This window comes from Elgaria multicarinata, chromosome 2, assembly GCF_023053635.1.
Source record: "Elgaria multicarinata webbii isolate HBS135686 ecotype San Diego chromosome 2, rElgMul1.1.pri, whole genome shotgun sequence".
NCBI lineage: Eukaryota > Metazoa > Chordata > Lepidosauria > Squamata > Anguidae > Elgaria > Elgaria multicarinata.
The window spans coordinates 80,987,840-81,008,590 of NC_086172.1; the positions used below are offsets into that span (position 1 = coordinate 80,987,840).

The 20,751-nt window shown below is 43.6% G+C and overlaps 1 protein-coding gene across 1 annotated transcript in view; it reads left to right on the forward strand.

Moving 5' to 3' along the window:
- LOC134393360 (uncharacterized) overlaps positions 1-19,352 on the forward strand; it is a 32,689-nt gene extending 13,337 nt beyond the window's left edge. The window contains exons 7-13 of the mRNA XM_063118388.1: positions 372-481; positions 5,196-5,325; positions 8,376-8,526; positions 14,146-14,246; positions 16,081-16,296; positions 16,980-17,093; positions 19,129-19,352. Coding sequence (XP_062974458.1) covers positions 372-481; positions 5,196-5,325; positions 8,376-8,526; positions 14,146-14,246; positions 16,081-16,296; positions 16,980-17,093; positions 19,129-19,245 — 939 coding nt within the window. The 3' untranslated portion in view covers positions 19,246-19,352. The remainder of the gene's footprint in view (positions 1-371; positions 482-5,195; positions 5,326-8,375; positions 8,527-14,145; positions 14,247-16,080; positions 16,297-16,979; positions 17,094-19,128) is intronic.
- Positions 19,353-20,751: the final 1,399 nt, after the last annotated feature.

Here is a 20,751-nt window from a genome sequence, read left to right on the forward strand (position 1 = left end):
GTATAGTGTGGAAGTAACTTATGAAAAAGCCCCTTATTCACAAATGTTGCTAAACTGCAAGAATTCTTGTATATATGCTAATCCAGGGCCTCCATGGGAGAGAATTCAGGTTGGCTCAGTGCAAATCTCCAACATCTCTGGTTATTCAGCCACAAAGCAGAGGAGAAAAGATTACAACAGTAATAAGATAGACAGGTTCTGTTCTGCCCAAATGCGATACCTGCTTCTCTAGTAGAGTTCTTCTTACAAGGTATTGGGCCGCTCCTTTAATGGTGATGACTCTTCATGGCACCACCACGATGATGACGATGGTGGTAGTGGTGGTGACAAGGACAATATTTCTTATGGCGAATTTCTCTTTTGTGTTGCAGCCAACAATGATTTTTGTGCCCTACCCTGCCAGTGGAGTTAATACGACTTCCACTGAAGACAACCCTCCTCCTCCAGCCTATGGTGCTGCAGTCGCTTATCCCAAGGGAGAGTGAAGAACCCAAGGGAAAAGCTATGGCTAATGTCACACCAGCAATCTCTGCATCTCTCTCAGGAAGAACAAAATATTTTTGAGTTCCAATTTCCCCCCCAAATATAACTGCCTGCCTAGACTACATGCTGGGGTAGCATTGCACCTCCTGTTCTGCATTGCAGCTAGATGGGCGTTTTCACCTGTGTAGCGGGGGCTGTGCGGAGGGGGAGGGGAGGAGGCTGTGGATGGTTGGGGATAGCTCAGATCTCTGTGCCCCCCAGGCTTCTCCCTTCCCTGCCCACCAGCACACCCCCTTTCACCCCTCTATGAGCTCACATTTGCGTGCTCATTGAAGCCGTCCTGCCTCGTCCCAGCCAAAGTGGAGGAAGCGTCAGGGAGCTCGGTTTCTTGGCTACAAGCCCTGTCTCTGGCCTCAGATCCAGGAATCCAAAATACCCTGCTTCCCCCAGATGCTGTCTAGCGGTCACAGGATTGTTCTTTAATACATTCAATTAATACATTAAAAATAACTGAGAGGTGTCCATCCTTCTTTCTCAGATAGGAGAAAATGCCTCTCCTATCCTGGGGCTTGCTTTAACATGGCAATGTATCCCCTAAAAGCAAAGCAATGTTCTTTTTCTTCAGAACTATTTTTTTTTACTAATATACAATTGTATTCTGATCATATTATATAATAGGATTATTATAAAATTAACTGCCTGAGCATCCTTTGATAGGCTAGCATTCTTACTCTGCGTACATTCAAGATAGCTTTGTCAATAAAATTTTGAACTGTGGATCCTTCTTTGTCTGATGAGTGTATTTGATAAACTGTGAACATGAGGCTGCAGATGAGCAACTCAATCTATTTGGAGCCTGCTTCATTTCCACACATGTTCGTACATAAACCCATAGGTTCGTACATAAGCCTATGAAGAGGGACTGAAAGAACTGGGCATGTTTAGCCTGGAGAAGGGAAGATTGAGGGGAGACATGATAGCACTCTTCAAATACTTAAAAGGTCGTCACACAGAGGAGGGCCAGGATCTGATCATCCCAGAGTGCAGGGCACGGAATAATGGGCTCAAGTTACAGGAAGCCCGATTCTGGCTGGACATCAGGAAAAACTTCCTGACCTTTAGAGCAGTATGAAAATGGAAACAATTGCCTAGGGAGGTTGTGGGCTCTCCCACACTAGAGGCATTAAAGAAGCAGCTGGACAGCCACCTGTCAGGGATGCTTTAAGGTAGATTCCTGCAATGAACAGGGGGTTGGACTCAATGGTCTTATAGGCCCCTTCCAACTCTATGATTCTAATGTAACATAGAAGATAAAAGGCAAGCATCGTAGAAAACCAGAAAGAAACACACAGCCAAAAAGTGCAGTCCTCTATCTATACCATATATAGAAGAGCTTGGTTTCATTTAACAGCTGAGAAACACAGAAGCATAGTCAATATCTTAGCCAATATCCATTAGTGAATTCACAGCCATTTTGAGAGTTCTTTCCCTTCACCACTTGACCATACCATCAAGAATGTCCTTAGGCAGCAGGACTGAAAGGCAGGGGATGGAGGATTCCGATTTTTTCTCAATTTCCCAAACTCGCCTTCACATTGGAAAGAATACACTTGGCATAATGCACATTTTTGTTGATCTTTTTTAAAAAATGTATTCCAGAATGAGATTGAGAGGGCAAAATGAGCCCAGTAAAACTCCTACTGTTTTACTTTCACTTCTCATTACTTCCTGGTAAGATTTTTAGTTCCACTGGGAGGCTGAGAAGGAGCACATCAAGGAGTGGAACGTAAGTATTTTTGGAGGAAGTTAAATTGGAGGCTATATTTCATTCGATCCAGGGCCCAGCTCTGAAAGGCCTGGAGGAATAACAGGGTGGTAGGGCTCTGAAAGGAGAGTTCTGACAACTGCAGCTTAGCTCTGGGTAGGGTCCAGCAGGCTTTGGGCTTAAAAGCCTGCCTTAGAAATCAGCCAGCGGTGGAACAACTTTGGCCCATCCTGTCTTGTACCTTGTCTCTTGAACCGTGCTGCTGCTTGATGCCCTGTTTCCTGACCTTTTGGACTGCTTAACGACTCTGCCTCCGGACTGCGTAAGGTACTGCCTGTTTTATCGTGTTTTGACCTCTTCCAAATCTAGCCAGGCTACCCAAGGTGAATTATGAATTGGCCAGTCCAGGGCCCTGGAGGGGAAAAATGTACCACTCATGCTCCATGATTACCCATAAAGGATAGGAACCTATACCCAATGTCTATTTATGAAACCCATAAGAAAAGAACCCATTTTGTTCTTTTATCCTCAGATAAACATTCTTCTACAATCCCTCCGCAATAGCCCAGGTTTTAAAGAGTTGCCCAAAGGAATGGTTGTGTTCATTGCTCGACTTCTTCCAACCCAGTTCATCTTCAGCCAAGTAGCCAATCACTTCAATCTTTGACTAGGTTAGGAGAGGGTTCAAGTGGATCCCATGGTTTGCTTGTTTGATGAGTGCATTTGATAACCTGTGAACATGAGGCTGCAGATGAGCAAATCAATCTACTTGGAGCCTGCTTCATTTTCACATATGCTCGTACATAAACCCATTCTGTCCCATTTCCACGTTAACCAAAGCCAAAAACGAGGAGAGCATTCAGGTCAGGTCAGAAAAAAGGAGAAACAAAGGCCATGGCTAGACCTGCTGGAGGAGGGAGGATCTCGTGATATGGTTATCGTGAGATCTCCCCCTTGTCTACATGTGGCGCGCAATGTTCTAGGAGGAAGAGGGTGTCGTGCCTGCCATTTTGTTTATTTTTTTAAAGTAGACGGCGCGCTCAAGCGAAAAATTGGTTTGTTTGTGTTTTTTAAAAAAATCCCCGCTTCCCCCCACTCCACCCCCTACAGGCGTGCCCGGCTTCTTGTGGTTACTCACGAGGAGCCAGGACAACCAGCAATGCCCACCCACACGTTCTGAGGTTTTGGGATCATCCCGAGACTGCGGAAAAAGTGGGATAAAAGCTATGCCGATATCCTGGCGCAACGGAGGGATCATCCCTTCCTTCTCCTGGGATCCCCTGTGCATCATGTGAACGCACAGGGATGATTCTGGGGTGATCCCCGGGATATCGGCTGGTCTAGCTATGCCCAAATACTCAGGATGTAAACGTTTTTATTACAAAGCCCAACACGTTTTGGCCTCTCTGAGGAGCTCGTCCCACAGCCGGGGTGCCACAACAGAGAAAGTCCTCCTCCTAGTAGCCACCTTAACATACCAGCTAAAAGTGGACTAGATGGAACAACTATTAGGTGGATCCACAGTTGGCTACAGAATCGGACTCAAAGAGTGCTTATCAACGGAACCTTCTCAAACTGGGGGGAGGTAACAAGTGGGGTACCGCAGGGCTCAGTCTTAGGCCCAGTGCTCTTCAACAATTTTATTAATGGTTTTGACGAGGAAGTGCAGGGAATGCTTATCAAATTTGCAGATGATAGAAAATTGGGTTGTATAGCTCATAACTTAAAAGACAGAAACAAACTTCAAAGTGATCTTGATAGGCTGGAGCGCTGGGCTGAAAACAACAGGATGAAATTTAATAGGGATAAATGCCAAGTTCTACACCTAGGAAAAAGAAACCAAACGCACAGTTACAAGATGGGGATTACTTGGCTCAACAATACTACAAGGGAGAAGGATCTTGGAATTGTTGTAGATCACAAGCTGAATATGTGCCAACAGTGTGATGTGGCTGCAAAAAAAGCAAATGCTATTTTGCGCTGCATTAATAGTATAGCTTCCAAATCGTGCATGGTACTGGTTCCTCTATATTCGGCACTGGTTAGGCCTCAGCTTGAGTAATGCATCCAGTTCTCGGCACCACACTTCAAGAAGGATGCAGACAAGCTGGGGCGTGTTCGGAGTGGGGCAACGAGGATGATCAGAGGTCTGGAAACAAAGCCCTATGAAGAGAGATTGAAACAACTGGAGAAGAGAAGATTGAAGGGGAGGAATTAGTGAGTGGGAGATGGATTATGTTAGGGTGACCATATGAAAAGGAGGATAGGGCTCCTGTATCTTTAACAGTAATGTAGAAAAGGGAATTTCAGCAGGTATCAATTGAAGAGGGTGAAATTCCCTCTCGTCACAACAGTTAAAGCTACATTAGCTATAGTAGTGTGGCCAGATACAAAAGAGGGTACGGCTTCTGCAGCTTTAACTGTTGTGATGAAGAGGGAAATTCACCCTCTTCAATTAACACCTGCTTAAATTCCCATTTCTACATTACTGTTATAAACACAGGAGCCCTGTCCTCCTTTTCATGTGGTCACCCTAACATAATCCATCTCCCACTCACTAATTCCTTCCCTACAAATGCCCCCACCAGCCCTCTGCTCATGTTCAGAAATATATGGTCATATGGTGACCCCAATTAAGTGCCTCCCCTGCTACCAATTATTCTCTATAAGAGGCCCAAACATAGACGCCCTATTAGCAGCATAAGCAAAGCACCCAGCAGAGAGCCTTGTGTTTCACTTCCATCTGTCATAGTGTGGCAGAGCAGAGCAGGGGTGTGAGGGAATCTGTCATCCTGAAGCAACAGTTATAGTTCACATAGAAATAGAAGCTTTCCCGGAGGAGGCATCATCATCAGTGGGTCTCCTCCAACACTGTGGAGGAGGCAGAGACACCACTGTCACTAGGCGCCTCCTGCAATGCCCACTCCCACTCATCTGATGTCAACAGAGAGTTTCAGCAGTGGTTCTGGGTTGCTGGCAAAGAGGAAGAACATATTTTGGCATCACTTCGAAGCATCAGCAGATCCAATCTTTGCTTCCACCGCAGAAAATATCGGTACAAGGGTGGAACAACCAGGGTACTATACAATCCCAAGTCTGCAGGTGTAGTCTGCAAAATCCACAAGTTTGATTCACAGAAACCCAAACTGATTTTGATCTGTTGCGGAGTTCTCCAAGATCTCTAGTCAAAACGCAGAAGAAGCCAGAAAGCTAGAAAGAGTTTGTGGCAGGAATGAGGGGCATAGTGGACAACATCTAAAGAGTTAGAGCAGACTGAGATTGAGAGGGCAAAATGAGCCCAGTAAAACTCCTCCTATTTTACTTTCACTTCTCATTACTTCCTGGTAAGATTTTTAGTTCCACTGGGAGGCTGAGAAGGAGCACATCAAGGAGCGGAACGTAAGTACTTCTGGAGGGAGTTAAATTGGAGGCCGTATTTCATTCAATCCAGGGCTCAGCTCTGAAAGGCCTGGAGGAATAACAGGGTGTTTCTGAACATGAGCAGAGGGCTGGTGGGGGCGGAACTAGTGAGTGGGAGATGGATTATGTGCCTCCCCTGCTACCAATTATTCTTTATAAGAGGCCCAAACATAGACACACTATTAGCAGCATAAGCAAAGCAACCAGCAGAGAGCCTTGTGTTTCACGTCCATCTGTCATAGTGTGGTAGGGCAGAGCAGGGGTGTGAGGGAATCTGTCATCCTGAAGCAACAGTTATAGTTCGCATAGAAATAGAAGTTCGGAACCAGGCTGCAGAGTAAAATTTTTTTAAAAAAAACCTTGGGATATTAATTCCATGCTACTCTTGGCGAGAATGTGGGGAACACTTAACTAGTGCTATGCCCAAAATCCCTGTTTTTGTCGTGTCCATCCCGAAGTTTGTGTGCGGTGTGCCAGCCCCCCTCGTGAGGCTTTATTTTTTTATTTATTTGTTATATTTATATACCGCCCCATAGCTGAAGCTCTCTGGGTGGTTTACAACAGTTAAAAATGTAAACATGAAAAAGTATACAAAATTTAAAAAATGTGTTGCTGTTCGCTAGGAGTTCCGCTCTCAGTGAACAGCCAATCAGCTGTGTGCATGGGTATCAGTGAGTTATCGGTGAATATGTGCAGGAGTGCATATTTAATGGAGTTTATATCCCCCCCATGTGTTGCTGCGCATCTGCAGTTGTGTGCATCCCTCACGAGTCATTAAAAAACCCACCTCTGCCCCAGATCGCGGAAGCAGGGAAAATCGGAAGCATCCCTCTTCCGTTGCGAAAGGGCTGCAGGTGTAGATTAGCCCATAGTCTGCAGATCTCTTAGCTTTCCCAGAGGAGGCATCATCATCAGTGGGTCTTTGGTGAACACTATGGAGGAGGAGGCAGAGACATCATTGTCACCAGGTGCCCCCTGCAATGCCCACTCCCACTCCTCTGATGTCAACAGAGAGTTTCAGCAGTGGTTCTGGGTTGCTGGCAAAGAGGAAGAACATATTTTGGCATCACTTTGAAGTGTCAGCAGATCCAATCTTTGCTTCCACCACAGAAAATATCAGTGCAGGGGTGGAACAACCAGGGTACTATACAATCCCAAGTCTGCTCTTCCATTTGAGAAGGCAACATTAGTCTGTCCTGCTAGGAGAAGAGAACAAAGCTGGTGCATCAGGCCAGGCAGAACTTGTGGGTTCCCCCTATTAAGGTTTGGCTTGCCTAACCTTAATAGGGGGAACCCACAAGTTCTGCCTGTATAGTACCCTGGTTGTTCCACTATGTAGGAGGGCATGGGATGAGGCATGTACAGGGCCATAAATTAGCAGTTTCCACTGTTACCAAGGATCATCTACCACATAGTTGGCGCTGGATGACCAGCCATTCAGCATTGCTAGCTACTTCCATCATAAGTGAGCTGCTACAGGAGAAGCATACAGTGTTGGGTCTTCTGCAGCACTGGATGGTTCAGGATGTGGGGTGAAGGCACTACTCTGCCTACCTGGTGCTGCAATGCCTGGAAAAGCAAGAGAGAGCAGCACATGGATTAGCAATACTTGTGGATTTTGGTGTACACCAGATGGATGGCAGATCACAGGGGGTTGTGGTCTTAAAAGCCTTCCCAGACACCACCAAACCCCTCAGCTCCAGCATTGCCCTGCTCTCTCAGGTGATCCCTGTGGTCAAGCATCATAGGCAGGCATGGGTACCCTCCAGCGCACAGGCCAAATATGACCTGGGGGCATTCCCCATCCAGCCTGCCAGCTTCTTGCCTTTTCTCCCAGGCAAGGAAAAGTTCTTGTCTCCAGTCTGCCTCTGACTGGATATAAGAGCTTTTCCCTTCTGGTGAGTTTGGCAGGGCCTTGGGAGGAAGCTGCTGAGTAATTCAGACTTGCTTACATTCCTGCACAATGGCTTGGGTCAAGGCCCAGCAACACCTTGTTCGGTGAGGCAAAATAGCGTGTCACAATTGCAGTCTTTTTTGCTCTTTGTTTCCTATAGCCTTCCTTACCCAAGCAATGTCTTCCTGTCTTTGGTCAAGTCTTCCAAGTCTGATCTGCAATTCTAGCAGCTCTGGCTCTTTCTTCCCCCAAGCACTCTGGCCTTCTTTTTTCCTTCTCCCCCCTCCCCCCATTTTTCTTTCTCGTACTTAAATTATTTTGTTTCTCCCCAACTTCAACCAATACCGGGAATAGATTTTTATTCATTTCTGCCAAATAATTTCTGTTTCCTGAGCCAAATCTTTTTTTGCTTAACCTCCTGTTGAACTTTGCAACATCTTGCTTCCTAGCTTGACTGTTTGATCTTGGCTTCACCTTTCACTCCCCTGTTTCCTGGGGCAACACTTATATCCTAAACCAGGAGCAGTCAACTAGAATGGCCCTCAGCAGGCCAAATGCCATCTGGGGTGGGGCCGAGCCTCCTGATGTCATTTGGTCCCAACTAGTGTGTGTGTTGAGAGTTGGATCTTCCAGGTGCATCTGCTGGCTGTTGCTTACTTACTCATGAGTCAATCCACTGGTATGCAGCATAATTTCATGGGCTTGGTTTTAATACATTTCATGTATATGTGTCACGGTGTGGATCTGTAATATTTGTCCAAATCTGGGACAAAGGTTTTCATTTGTTTGTTTCTTGGATCTGTCTGTTTGCAGATAACAGAGGTGCACAAAGTATCCATTGAGAATGGCGAGTGGAACAGTAGTGTTCTTTCCCCTACATGGAAACCCCAACAACCAACTTCAGCAGAGCCCTCAAGTGGGGCCAATGGAGAAACTTCTCAAAGTAGAGACCAAGACCCTGGGGGTAAGTGCATTTGGGACCTGCTCACGTTCAGGACCATAACAATAACAGTGGTTTCCCTGTAGGTGTAGTTTCAGTGCAGGAAGAACTGAACCCAGATATTATTCAAGGTGGAGGAGAAATTTGGTTTCCAGTTTTAAAGGGAATTTGGCAAATTTTACACTTTCAAACCAATCTGTGAGTTCAGTTACTCTCTGAAATTTGTAATGGAATTTTCCAATAAAAAATGCTTACACACACACACTAGGAAGAAGTGCACACAACAATGCAAACATCAGCAAAAATAACCTTTAAAATGGTTTGATTTGAAAATTGCTTACAAAAGTGTGTATATTGGGGGAAATTGCATACAAAAATCCCTGTATTAGGAGAAATATGTACACAGGCGCATACAAATGTACATGTGAACTAAAAAAAAACAACAACCAAAAATATTCTCAAAACGTAGGATGAACCAAACCTACGTTTGGAAAAATTCTGAAAGCTCAAAACAATTGATAGACTCGTCTATGTCTAGTCAGTACTAGGGATGTATGAGAATTTCATTTCTGTTTGAAAATCGTGTGATCACGTCCCGTTCACAACCACGAACTTGAATATAAGCTGGAATGCAATTTCCTAAACTTCATATTTTCATGCTTTAGCCTAAATGCTTATTTTTCCTGATGGAAAAATAAAGATGCTTCAAGGAAGAATTTGAAGAATCTCAACAAACTCAAACATTGCAGTTAGAACATTAGTCACTATTCTAATCAATTTGGATTGGTTCAAAAACTTAGTGCTAAAAAGACTTACCTAGGTTCCTTATATATTTCTAAAGCTGCTTAGAGCGCACTGGCTGAATGAATGATTAACCAACTCACTCACTTACTCATGGAGAATAGAAATAGTTTGGATACTTCCTGAAGAGTCAAAAACAAGCAACTTCTAAAATGAATTCCGAATACGTTGCATTTAGTTCATAATAGAAAACATGTAGTTGTAGAAGATGAAAAAAGAAACTACAAACCTTCTCTCCATTTTGAAGGCTGGAACAGTGTGGGTGGATATTACAAGCAACTTATACTGCTACTTACCCTCAAGGTGTAGGCTTCAGGTGTAGGGAGGGGGTTTGTAGAGCTTATATATAAAATTCAAAATCAGGAGTTAGTCATCCCTTTTTGGCTGCCTTCCCATTAACCAGTCTCATGAAACACACTTCACTGGAAAGTTCTGGACACACAACTTACAGGAATAGCAACATTTTTCACTGTTATTCAAAGTCAGGACATAAGAACATAAGAAGAGCCATGCTGGATCATTCCAGGGGCCCATCTAGTCCAGCACTCTGTTCGCACAGTGGCCAACCAGCCATCAGCCAGGGATGAACAAGCAGGACTTGGTGCAACCACACCCTCCCACCCATGTTCCCCAGCAACTGGTGCACACAGGCTTATTGCCTCGAATACTGGAGATAGCACACAACCATCAGGGCTAGTAGCCATTGATAGCCTTTGCCTCCAGGAACTTATCCAACCCCCTTTTAAAGCCATCCAGATTAGTGGCCTTCACCACATCCTGTGGTAGTGAGTTCCATAACTTAACTGCGCTGTGTTTACTTATGCTCATAAAGCACTTTTTGAAAATATTTTTAAAAGAATTTTCTACAACTATGTACTATAAAGTTTTATTTTTAATCTCAAAAAGGTCAAGTATACATAATTAATTGCAAATTGGAGCAAAACAAAATATGAACACACAAGAAGTCTTTGTATTCCTTTATAAACACATATGCCAATAACATACGACCTGTAAGCAAATCATAAAGGGATTAAGAGACAATCATTCTCACACTACTGGCCCCCGTGGCAACACAGGGTTTACTCTAGTAATTGCAGAAAGAATCAGCCCCTAATAATTCTCCTTTGGTGAATGAGCTGAAGTCCTTTTCAGCCTTTGTATTTCAACTTTGTCAATGCCTTAAAAATGGTGAGGTCTGGGTAAAGAAGAGATCTTGTTTCAGTTTTGTTCTCACCAAAAGGAGTAGACCAAATCCTTTCGCTGGTGTTCCAGACTATGTCAATAAGTCCATCTATGTCTTTCCAGGACTCAAGGCATTGTTTTATCTTGTTGGTGCATTTCTCCCCACAGGCCATCCAGATCATGATTGGACTGATGCACATTGGCTTTGGGGTTGTGTTATTATGCATTGCTAACTACTTGTCCATTGCTACTCTTCTGCACTATCCAGTCTGGGGTGGACTATTTGTAAGTAGCCTTTTATTACTTGCTTTTGAGAGCCAGTGTGCTTCTGTATGCTATTGAATTTAAACCTTGGAGACAAGATGTACATTCAAATTCCTATTCAGCTGTGGACCTTTTGTGTACAGACTACCAGTGACTGGGAAGGAAGCATCTGAAAAATTGAATAATTATACAATAACTACGAAGATTAAGTAAATAAAGCAATATTGTTTGCTCTAAGGGCACACAGAGATGCATGTATGAATGCACATATGCGCACACATCTCATACTACGCTCATTGTAGTATGACCAAGAAACAGAAACTGGGGCCTTAGCCTAACCTACCTGTTATTGCGCGACGGAGGGGTGAAGATCTTGCAATGTTTTTATCGCGAGATCCCCCCTCTGTTTACACGTGGCGCGCGATGACCTCAGAGGGAGAGGTGTCGCGCCCGCCATTTTGTTTTTGTTTTTTATAGAGGAAGATGTGCACAAGCGCTTGTGTGCAAAAGGTAAGGATTTTTTTAAAAATATATGTTTTCCCTGCTCCCCCCACCCCACCCCTGATGGGCGCAGTGCTCCTGAGGAGCTCTGTGCCCCATGCGCGGGTCCCAGCTCCTTGCAAGTAACCACAAGGAGCTGGGACAAACTGCGACGCTCAGCCACACATTCCGCGGTCTTGGGCTCAGCCCAAGACCGCTAAAAAACTGGACCTAAAGGGTAGGGCAAGATCCTGGAGCAAGGGAGGGATCATCTCTCCATGATCCTGGGATCCCCTGTGCGTTATGTGGACACACAGGGGCGATCCCGGGGATCACTCTGAGATTTCACCCCATCTACCTAAGGCCTGGGCCAGATCTATGAACAAAAGCATTTGAGTCAGCAGGACCAGGGGGGGAACAGGTTCAGTTCTCCCACCCTGCTGGTGTCCCCAAGAGCACCCATTTTCTTTCTCTGATATGTGAATGGCTGCCATTCATTGTTATGGATGCAAAACCTGCCCTCTGACCTTGATACTAGGTGGCCTGACTGTCACTCACAGGGATGCCACAAAGGAGTGCCATGTGTTTTTGTGTGCAAAACACCAACCAACACACACACACACACACACACACACACATTTGGTCTGCACTATGGACAAGCCAACCCTCTACACATAACCTTTCTTAGTTCTAAATGAGTATGGAAGGCTCATTGAAATGATGATGTGCAAAGACTCAGTCATTCACTCCCTTCAGGGCTCTGCCAAGGAAAGTCGAGTCAGGTTATCAATGTTTCATTTGCCTTCCCAATGGCAAAGCTGTTGTTTGGGAGATACAATGCCACAGTGAGGAGAAGCCAGAAAATTCTCTTGCAGCAATGATGCTAACTCACCTGGATTAATTACCTTGGTGGAACATGTGATGGTTCAACATTTTTATTTTATTTCTTATGTCAGACCCACATGTACAAGTTCAAAAATAGGGAGGTGTTTGTTTTTTAAAAAGCACCAGTCTCTATGCCCTTATGAAATGACTTATGTTGGAATAAGAGAAAGAAATCTAAGATAATCAGAAGGCCTTAAGGAGGGCCTTAAACACAGCCTTACTCACATGTTCCTTCCTGTGTACTCCGGTCCACATCAGAGGTTCAGCTCTCTGTGCCTCCTCCCAAACTGAAGTACAACTGATCGGTACATTTCAGGGACATTCTCAGCTTTGGTACAAACATTCTCTCCCCCACCCCCCACCCCTCACTCTGGAATTCTGCCTGGCCACATCCTTATGTTGATTTCCTTTGCTGCTGTGATGGAGGTAGAACCTCCTTTATCTGCTCACTGCTATTCATTATTATTATTATTATTGCTTATTGTTTCACTAACACACATTATTTAAAAGGGCTCTCCTTTATTGTTTTCTGCTTTGAATTCTTTGAAGAAATGCAGGGCTTATATTTCAAGAATAGAAATAATTAATACACAACAAAACGTTGTAGTGTGAAGTGCTCCTTTTCAGTCTTCCATGCCCTTCCCCATGATACTCCATTCCATTCCTCTTCCCACACGGTATTCTGTCCTTTTCCCTCCCCAACAGTCCGTCAGCATTTTGTCGCTACCGAGCAGACTCAGTGCTGATTAGGCTGGTTTGGGGTTGTTATTGTTTTGTCCTCTGTCTTCTGCAAATCTGGGAGTTCCCTAAACTTCCCCAATCAGACTGATATCTCCTCCTTCTTTCGCACTACTCCTGCTGGCCAATAGTCTCCCTTCCTAAGTTAACTGGAGTGGTAATGAAACAAGTGGGATGATGACTAGAGCAATGTTGGTGGGAAACTTACAGCAAGTCTAATGGAATATGGGCTAGGGCCCACCTGAAGTCCTACTCCATGGCAATGATGGCAGAGAAGAAAGCATTACTCTGTGCAAACATTGCATCAGCACAGAGTGGCCAATGGAGCTCTCTTGGGTGATTAATGGCTATTGCAATCTGGATCACCAAAGAAAATACAGACCACTCAGTAGCCCATTGTGACCAATTTGCATGATGCTTTGGAAATAAAATCATTCCAATCAATGCTGGCTTGGATGCCATAGTTGATACAGGTTCAGGCAATGTAGTTTTGGCTTCTGCTTGTTCAGTTAGGCCACAGCTAGACCTAAGGTTTATCCTGGGATCATCCAGGGTTCGCCCCTGCCTGAGCACTAGATTCCCTGTGTGTCACCTAGATGAACAGGTTTGACCCCTGGATGATCCAGGGATAAAACTTAGGTCTAGCTATGGCCTTATACTAGTTTGTTTGTTTTTTAACTTTGTACAGCAGCAGTGGTTTCTGGATGAGGCAGATTATCTAGATCACTTTCCATTTGTTTTCAGATCTGGTTATGGGACACAGATGGATTTGGTTGCCTTGGTGGACAAGAAACTGAGTACACACACACACACAGAGAGAGAGAGAGAGAGAGAGAGAGAGAGAGAGAGAGAGAGATGGTTCTGCTGGACCTCTCAGCAGCTTTTGATATCAGTAACCATGGTATCCTTCTAAGGTGTCTGTCTAAGATAAGGCTAGGAGACACAGTTTTACCCTGGCTGAAGGATTCCTGTCTGACTCTGTAACCATTTGCCAGTGGTGTCTTTCAGGGTTCCATCTTGTCCCGCATTTAATTGATCATATACATGAAACCTGCTGGGAGAGGTTGCCCAGAGCTTTGGAATTTGGTGCCACCAGTATGCTGATGACATCCATCTCTATTTCTCCTTTCCATCTAAATCCAAGGAAGTTTTAGATTAGTGTCTCATATTGGTTAAGGACTGGATGAGGGCAAACAAATTAAATCTTAATTCAGAGAAGACAGAGGTCCACCTGACTAGTCAAAAGATAGATCAGGGAACATGTGCTGGTTGGGGTTATACTGCCCCTGACAGCTCAAGGCTCACAGTTTCAGGGTACTTCTGAATTCATCCCTGAACCTGGATGCTCAGGTTTTGGCAGTGGCCATGGACAGGAGTTCACTTGCACTACTGAGGTTAGTGTGTCAACTGTGCCTGTTCTTGGATCTGTCTGATCTAGCTATGCTCACACATGCCATTTGGAGTACACTCTACATAGGGCTGCCTTTGAAAATTGTTTAGAAACTTTGGACGGTCCAGAATGTGGTGGCCAGACTGTTGACTGAGGCTGGTTATAGGCGCCACATGACTCCTTTGTTTCCAGGCACAATTCAAAGTGCTGGTGAAGCCCTATAAAGCCAAATACAGCTTGGGACTAGGCTATTGAAAGACCACCTTCTCCCATATGAGCCTGCCCAGGTTTTAAGACCAGAGACAAGTTTGCTGGGGACATGAGAGAGGCTCTTGAACTCCCTGCTGATGTAGGCGAGGTTGACCACCCCTTGGTCCTCCTTCTTCCCATCAGGCAAAGGCATTTTTATTCAGGTAAGCCTTTGGCATATACAGTGGTGAGTTGCTGAAGGGCGTTTTAATAGTTGTGGATTAAGGGTGTTTTAAATGTTGTTTTACAAGTTAAGTTTCAATAAAGGTTTTGTTTTGATCTATATTTTATTGGTAGCTGCCTTGAGCACCATTGTTTGTTGTTGTTGTTTTGGTGGAAAGGTGGAAATAAATGAAATAGATAATAAACATAATGTGGCATTGTGGCATACGCTTGTATTCAAAGCTCCAGCTGGCAAACTCCAGGGTACTTCTCCAGGGTACAGCATTCTACCTAACCCCCATTTTTGATCAACCCCCACCCCCCTCACCAACAATCAGTGAGTATATTGTGGCCATGGTGGTTTCGGGTTCCCTCACCCTTCAGAGTTTTTCCCTCTGCAACCCCTTTTTTGTACCTCTGCAACCTTGGGGTTTTCCCAAACCAGCTCATACTCCTTCTTGCATGTGGATGGTGCCATTTGATTACATTTTGGCTGCCCTTCAATGATGATGATGATACCGATATTAGGATGATATAAAGAATGGTTCTCCTCCTTTAAGGGTGGCACTAGTTGGTCATCAAGGGGGAAATGTGCTATTAGTGAACATTGCTCCCATAGAACCCAGTTTTTCTGAGTGGAGAGGATGTTTCTATAAACAAGTGAACTGTTGTCCAATGCATCTTTTCTTCTTTTCTACAGTTCATAATTTCTGGATCCCTATCTGTGACAACTGAGAAACATCTAACCACCTGTTTGGTGAGAGAGATAATAGTTTTCATCTCTTCTATAATACTGAAGAACACAACAACAAATAATTAATTATTCATTTATTCATTTATTTTTTAAAAAATCTAGGATCTCTTTCAGGGCAGGAGCCTTTCCAAGGTGGTTTTCAATGATAAAATTCATGTAACAAAATGTGTTGATAAAAAGTAAAAACCATGGAAAACATTGAGGTAGTGTGTGTTTGCCACTTAGACCCCGGCCTGACACTTTGCCTCTAAGGCTCAGGTAGGCAACTGGGCATGCACTGGGCCCCTGCATGGTGCTGGAGCTCATACCTGAACCATTAACGTAATGTCAGAAGCACTGAGTGAACCTCCCACTTCCGTTACACTGGTGTATGCGATCTTTTTTTGTGGGTAATAGCATTCGATTGCCATCTCTTTAAGGGGGATGAATATTACACACCTTCACTATCAGAAAAGCAAACCTGCTGCTACTAGCAGAAAAAGATGAGTTGTGTTGGTAGAAGAAATGATGAAAACCTTGTCAGGGGGAATGAAAAGCACAGGCGTTGTTGTTGTAGTTTAGTCTTTTTATTCCTGTTTTCATGTATCATTTAGATTGCCATTAATCTGTTGGATGGTACTTAATGTTCTAGTTTAATTTGTATATTATAGAATTTCCTGTCTGTCTCTTTCAGGTGAAAAGCAGTGCAGGAATGAACATCATAAGTGCTTTAGCAGCATTAACCGGCATTGTACTATATGTCTTGGAGTTGGTTTTATGGCGCGGTCCTTATTTACTTGACCATTCAAACGGCTATCCACATGACTATCAGGACAACTACCACCATGAGTATCCACGGTACTCATGGCAGACATCTGGATACATTTCTAGAGTCAAACCATATGAAAATGTATGTCAAAGAATTCCACACAACTTTATGTGGACAGGATCCATATAAGAATCATAGAATCATAGAATAGTGGAGTTGGAAGGGCCTGTAAGGCCATCCCATTCCCCATATTGCTTGACTTTGGCCTGCTCCTTTCACTGCAGTGGTTCCCACTTCTACAGATATAAGCAGCTATTTAGGTTGAAAAGGGTTCTGGTCTCTTAGAGAGTGGAAAGTGCTATGGAGTAGGAGAGCATTAACTCACCTGGATCTGACTCATTGGATGCTTGCCCTGCCACCGCCGCTGTTCACCACTGCTCAAGCATCAGCGAGCGTCCGACTAGCACCCAGCAGCTGTCTGCCCCCATCTGGAGCCTCCACTGCTCCCCATCTGGAGGCTCTGGAAATTATGCAATTCCCCCCTTGTATAAATGGCGGCTGTAAATGCACCATTTACGCAGGAATAAAGGCGCAAGTGCGCCTATCGCACCAACTGAGAGTCCCAACTGCCACTCCAAGATTCACATTCCCTCCTACCACTCGGGGAATGTTCAGACGCAGGCATTATACTGAGGAGATTTTTTTTTTACTGAGACTTCAAGTCAGTCACACCTAGAAGATGGTTGTTAGGGAATTTTTAATGTTGCATCTGAACAAATATGCCAGTACTGGAAGTTATATAACGTGTGTCTTTCTACACACAGCTGATAGGTATTGGTCTCTGTGTCCTTCTCCTCTTGTTCACTATCCTGGAATTCTGCATTGCCGTTTCAGCAGCACATTTTGGGTGCAACGCGACCTGTTGCAACAATGAGCCAGTAAGCATTTGATACCATGCTTGGAATTTAAGATGATATTATTGAAAAGTGTGAGGAGAGTTCACCCTTTGCATTGATTATGGTTATATCGCTTCCACACACACCCTGCTTCTATCCACAAAACAACCCTGTGAAGTCGGTTAGACTAGGGATGTCGGAAAAATCCAAAATGGACTGAAATGAGCCCACATATCGTATAATCCAGTATGTGAATTTTACACTGGACCTGGATCTGCACAGCAGGCAAATTCCGTGGACATGCGATTTCAAAAAATATATATCCAAAGTTTTCATAAATATATTTGTAGGCAAAATCGCAAGTTAAATGAAGAACATGATGCAATTCACAATTATACATCCTGTGGAATGTTATATAAATACTCCCATAAGTTACTGTGAATTTACATAATTTTCTGGGTGGGGAAAAAAGATCTGAATTCATGAGTTTGCGAACGACAGATCTCAAAGCTCCACCCAAAAAAGAATGAAAGACAGAAGTTCAAGAGATAGAGATAAGTGCCAGTGTGGAAGCAACCAATGGAATAGGGTAGGGATGTATTGATTGTGTAAAATTGTTCCATCTGTATTTCACAGATTTCCAGGTGCATTTCGTTTCATCATCTGCTTATCAACAGAATTAAATTTTGTTTCATTTCTGATCTGGGTAAATTTGCATTTGTGCAATTTGCAGCTGCACAAATTTACACTTGCAAAATTACATCAATCCTACCCCCCCAAAATGTGCAAATCACAAAATGAACATTTTTATGCTTTAGCCTATGAGGGAAATGCACATTTTCAGCTGTTTTTTTATTAAAAAATAATAAGAATTGCATGCTTTTCTATTACTACATTTGCCCCAAATCAGGGAAAGTTAGAGAAACAATTAACAAGTCCATGGAATCCCTCCTACTGGAGAAAAGGCAGTCCATTGTGGAATCCCCAGATTGTATTTATAAATCATTTGATTCAACTGCAGTTTCTCTGATATCCACAAAAGAGGGGACTTTGGAGATACCTACATACAGCGAGAGAGAGAGAGAGAGCGCCAAATAGGCAAGAATGTTCATCGATGTCTGAGAATCCAGGAGAAATCAGTGCCAGTTTGCTCAGTGCCAGTTCTGGAACCAACCCTTTTGGAGAGGGGAACAAAAGAGAAGTTTCTGCAAGTGTCTTCCTACATTTGTGCAAGAGTCCTGAGCAAACCAAGAGCATACTGAGGCCCCAGTACAAATCGATAATCTGCTCACACTATGAACACTGTCATTACATATAGAGTGATTTCTAGGAGTGAGGAGTCTCTAATGATTTGATCCTTTACAGGATTGCCTGAGCCAATAGGAAGTATGAGAAGAATTGTGGCATGTATAACGAATTTAGGTGGTTGCAGGCAAAGCTGCACTCCTGTCTCCTAAATGGGGAGAAGGTTATGCTTTTAAAATGGCTTCAGCATAATGGCAATTGTATTAAAGAGCCTAGTACCCTTTTCCAACATCTCTGGTCATTCAGCCCCAAAGCAGCGGTGGGGGGACATATTCGGTTCCTCACAAGTGGGATAGCAGGAGCTCTGATAAAGTTCATCTCCTGAGTAATTGAGCAACTTACTTTAACAGTGATGGTTTGGGAGGTGGTGGCACTTCATGCTACCATAATGATGATGCCTTCAGTGCTATAAATTGCAATGCTAGTGACAAGGAAAATAATTCTTATAGTGGGCAGAATCCAACAGGTCCCTTATGCCCCATCTATTCCCTTCCGCAAGTAGTGGGGTCTCACCGATTCTGTTGCAAGGAAGATTTAACAGATTTAGCAGAAGCCCCCAATTGAGTGGAATCACTCATTTTTGGAAAGAGACACATTGGTGGAGCTCCTTTATGCGGACTCCACTGACCTGCTCCCTTCCAGAAATGATGTTTCTACTTGTTGCAGGTTGCCCCAGGCCACTTGCATAACAGAATCAGCAGGATGCAAAAGCATTGTCGGGCATGTAAGCACCATTGGATGCTACCCAATGAATTCTTCTTTTGTGTTACAGCAGAGAGTGGTTTTCCTGCCCTACACTGCCAGTGGAGCTGATGTGGCTCCCCCTGTAGGCTACGCTGCTCCTCCTCCAGCTTATGAATTTGTGGATTCTTATCCCAAGGGAGAGTGAAGAACCTAAGGGAAAAGCTACAGATAGTGTTGCACCAGAAATCTTGTCAAGCCGGCTATCCCTGTAGGAGTAAAATAACGATTTCATATTTCATTTAGCAAAAATACCCATCAACCCAGACTATGTACCAGGACAGCATCTGTTAGTAGATTATTCAATTAATGTGTTTAAAAAGCCATGAAAGGGTGCCCCTCCTTCTCTCCCAGATAAAGGAAAAGGCCTTATCTATGACGGGGTTTGCTGTAATATGAATGTATAGCATAAAATCAAAGACATTTTGTTTTTCTTCCAAGCTATTGTTTTATTAATATAAATATATATTCAGCTGACATTGACTAATAATCATCCAATTACAAATTATATAATTAATCAAATATGATCCCTTTGATAGGGCAGCACCCCTCCTCTGTGTCCATCCAAGACAGCTTTGTCAATAAAACTTTTAAAATGGAGTTCTTTCTTTGTCTGATGAGTGAATTTGCTAATCTGAGAATCTGAGACTAGGGATGGGCAAATCAGTCTATGTGCAGTCTTTTCCATCCCCTTTCCATATTAACCTGCAATGTTTACAGATCTGCATGGAGATTTGCACTTAAAAACATATTAAAATATATCTATTTTTAGATATACATGTTTCTAAATGTATTACCTCTCAGGAAACACATTTGAAATGTATTTTGACACATTCAATCTACTGAGCACTGCATTGCACCTTCTGGAGAAACAAAAGATCCCATGGATATTAAGTCCCAGTCTGCACGTTGGCTCTAGAGGTGTAGGTCAGGACCGTTTCTATTGAAATTCCCAAAGACCAGATTCCTCAGGGATGCCTAGTGTAGATCATATATAATACCCAAAGATCAAATTCACAAAAACAGAATATTTAATAGGGATGTATGAGTAGATCATTTCAATTCGTTATTGATCAGGATTTATCCAGTTCACACCTTCCAGACCAAACACAGATTCGGATGCAATCTGTGCAAGAAACAAATGCATACTTTTGAATAATGCACACAAACATGCTTTAATCAATTGTAGAAGAATGCATCCATTTCAAAGAGGCACAGAACTGAGGCGTACATTTGGAGAAATACAAATTATTTTTCATGTACAAAGAGAAAAATAAAGCTTGCAGCTTGTTACAGGCTCAAGTTGTTAAGCATCGGCAATTTCAAGGTTTTATTATTCCCAGGGTAACCGCTATGTACAAGCAGCCATTATGGTATATAAAGCTAAGGTGGCTACTCAAGCCCTGTATGGTATTCCAGTATGGGCCAAGGCATTGGGCCCAGCCTTGGAACGTGTTCAATCGGTCTTTCTACGGAAGATCCTAGGCATGCCGTGCTGTGTTCCGTATGCTGCTCTGTGCCTTGAAACTGGACTTGTAAGGCTAAACACGCAGGCCTGGTTGAGGATTGCGAAATATTGGATTGGCATCCTCTATAAAGCGGATAGTGGTAGCCTGATTTTTCAACTCCTCTCCAATTCAGTTATGTGTTCAGG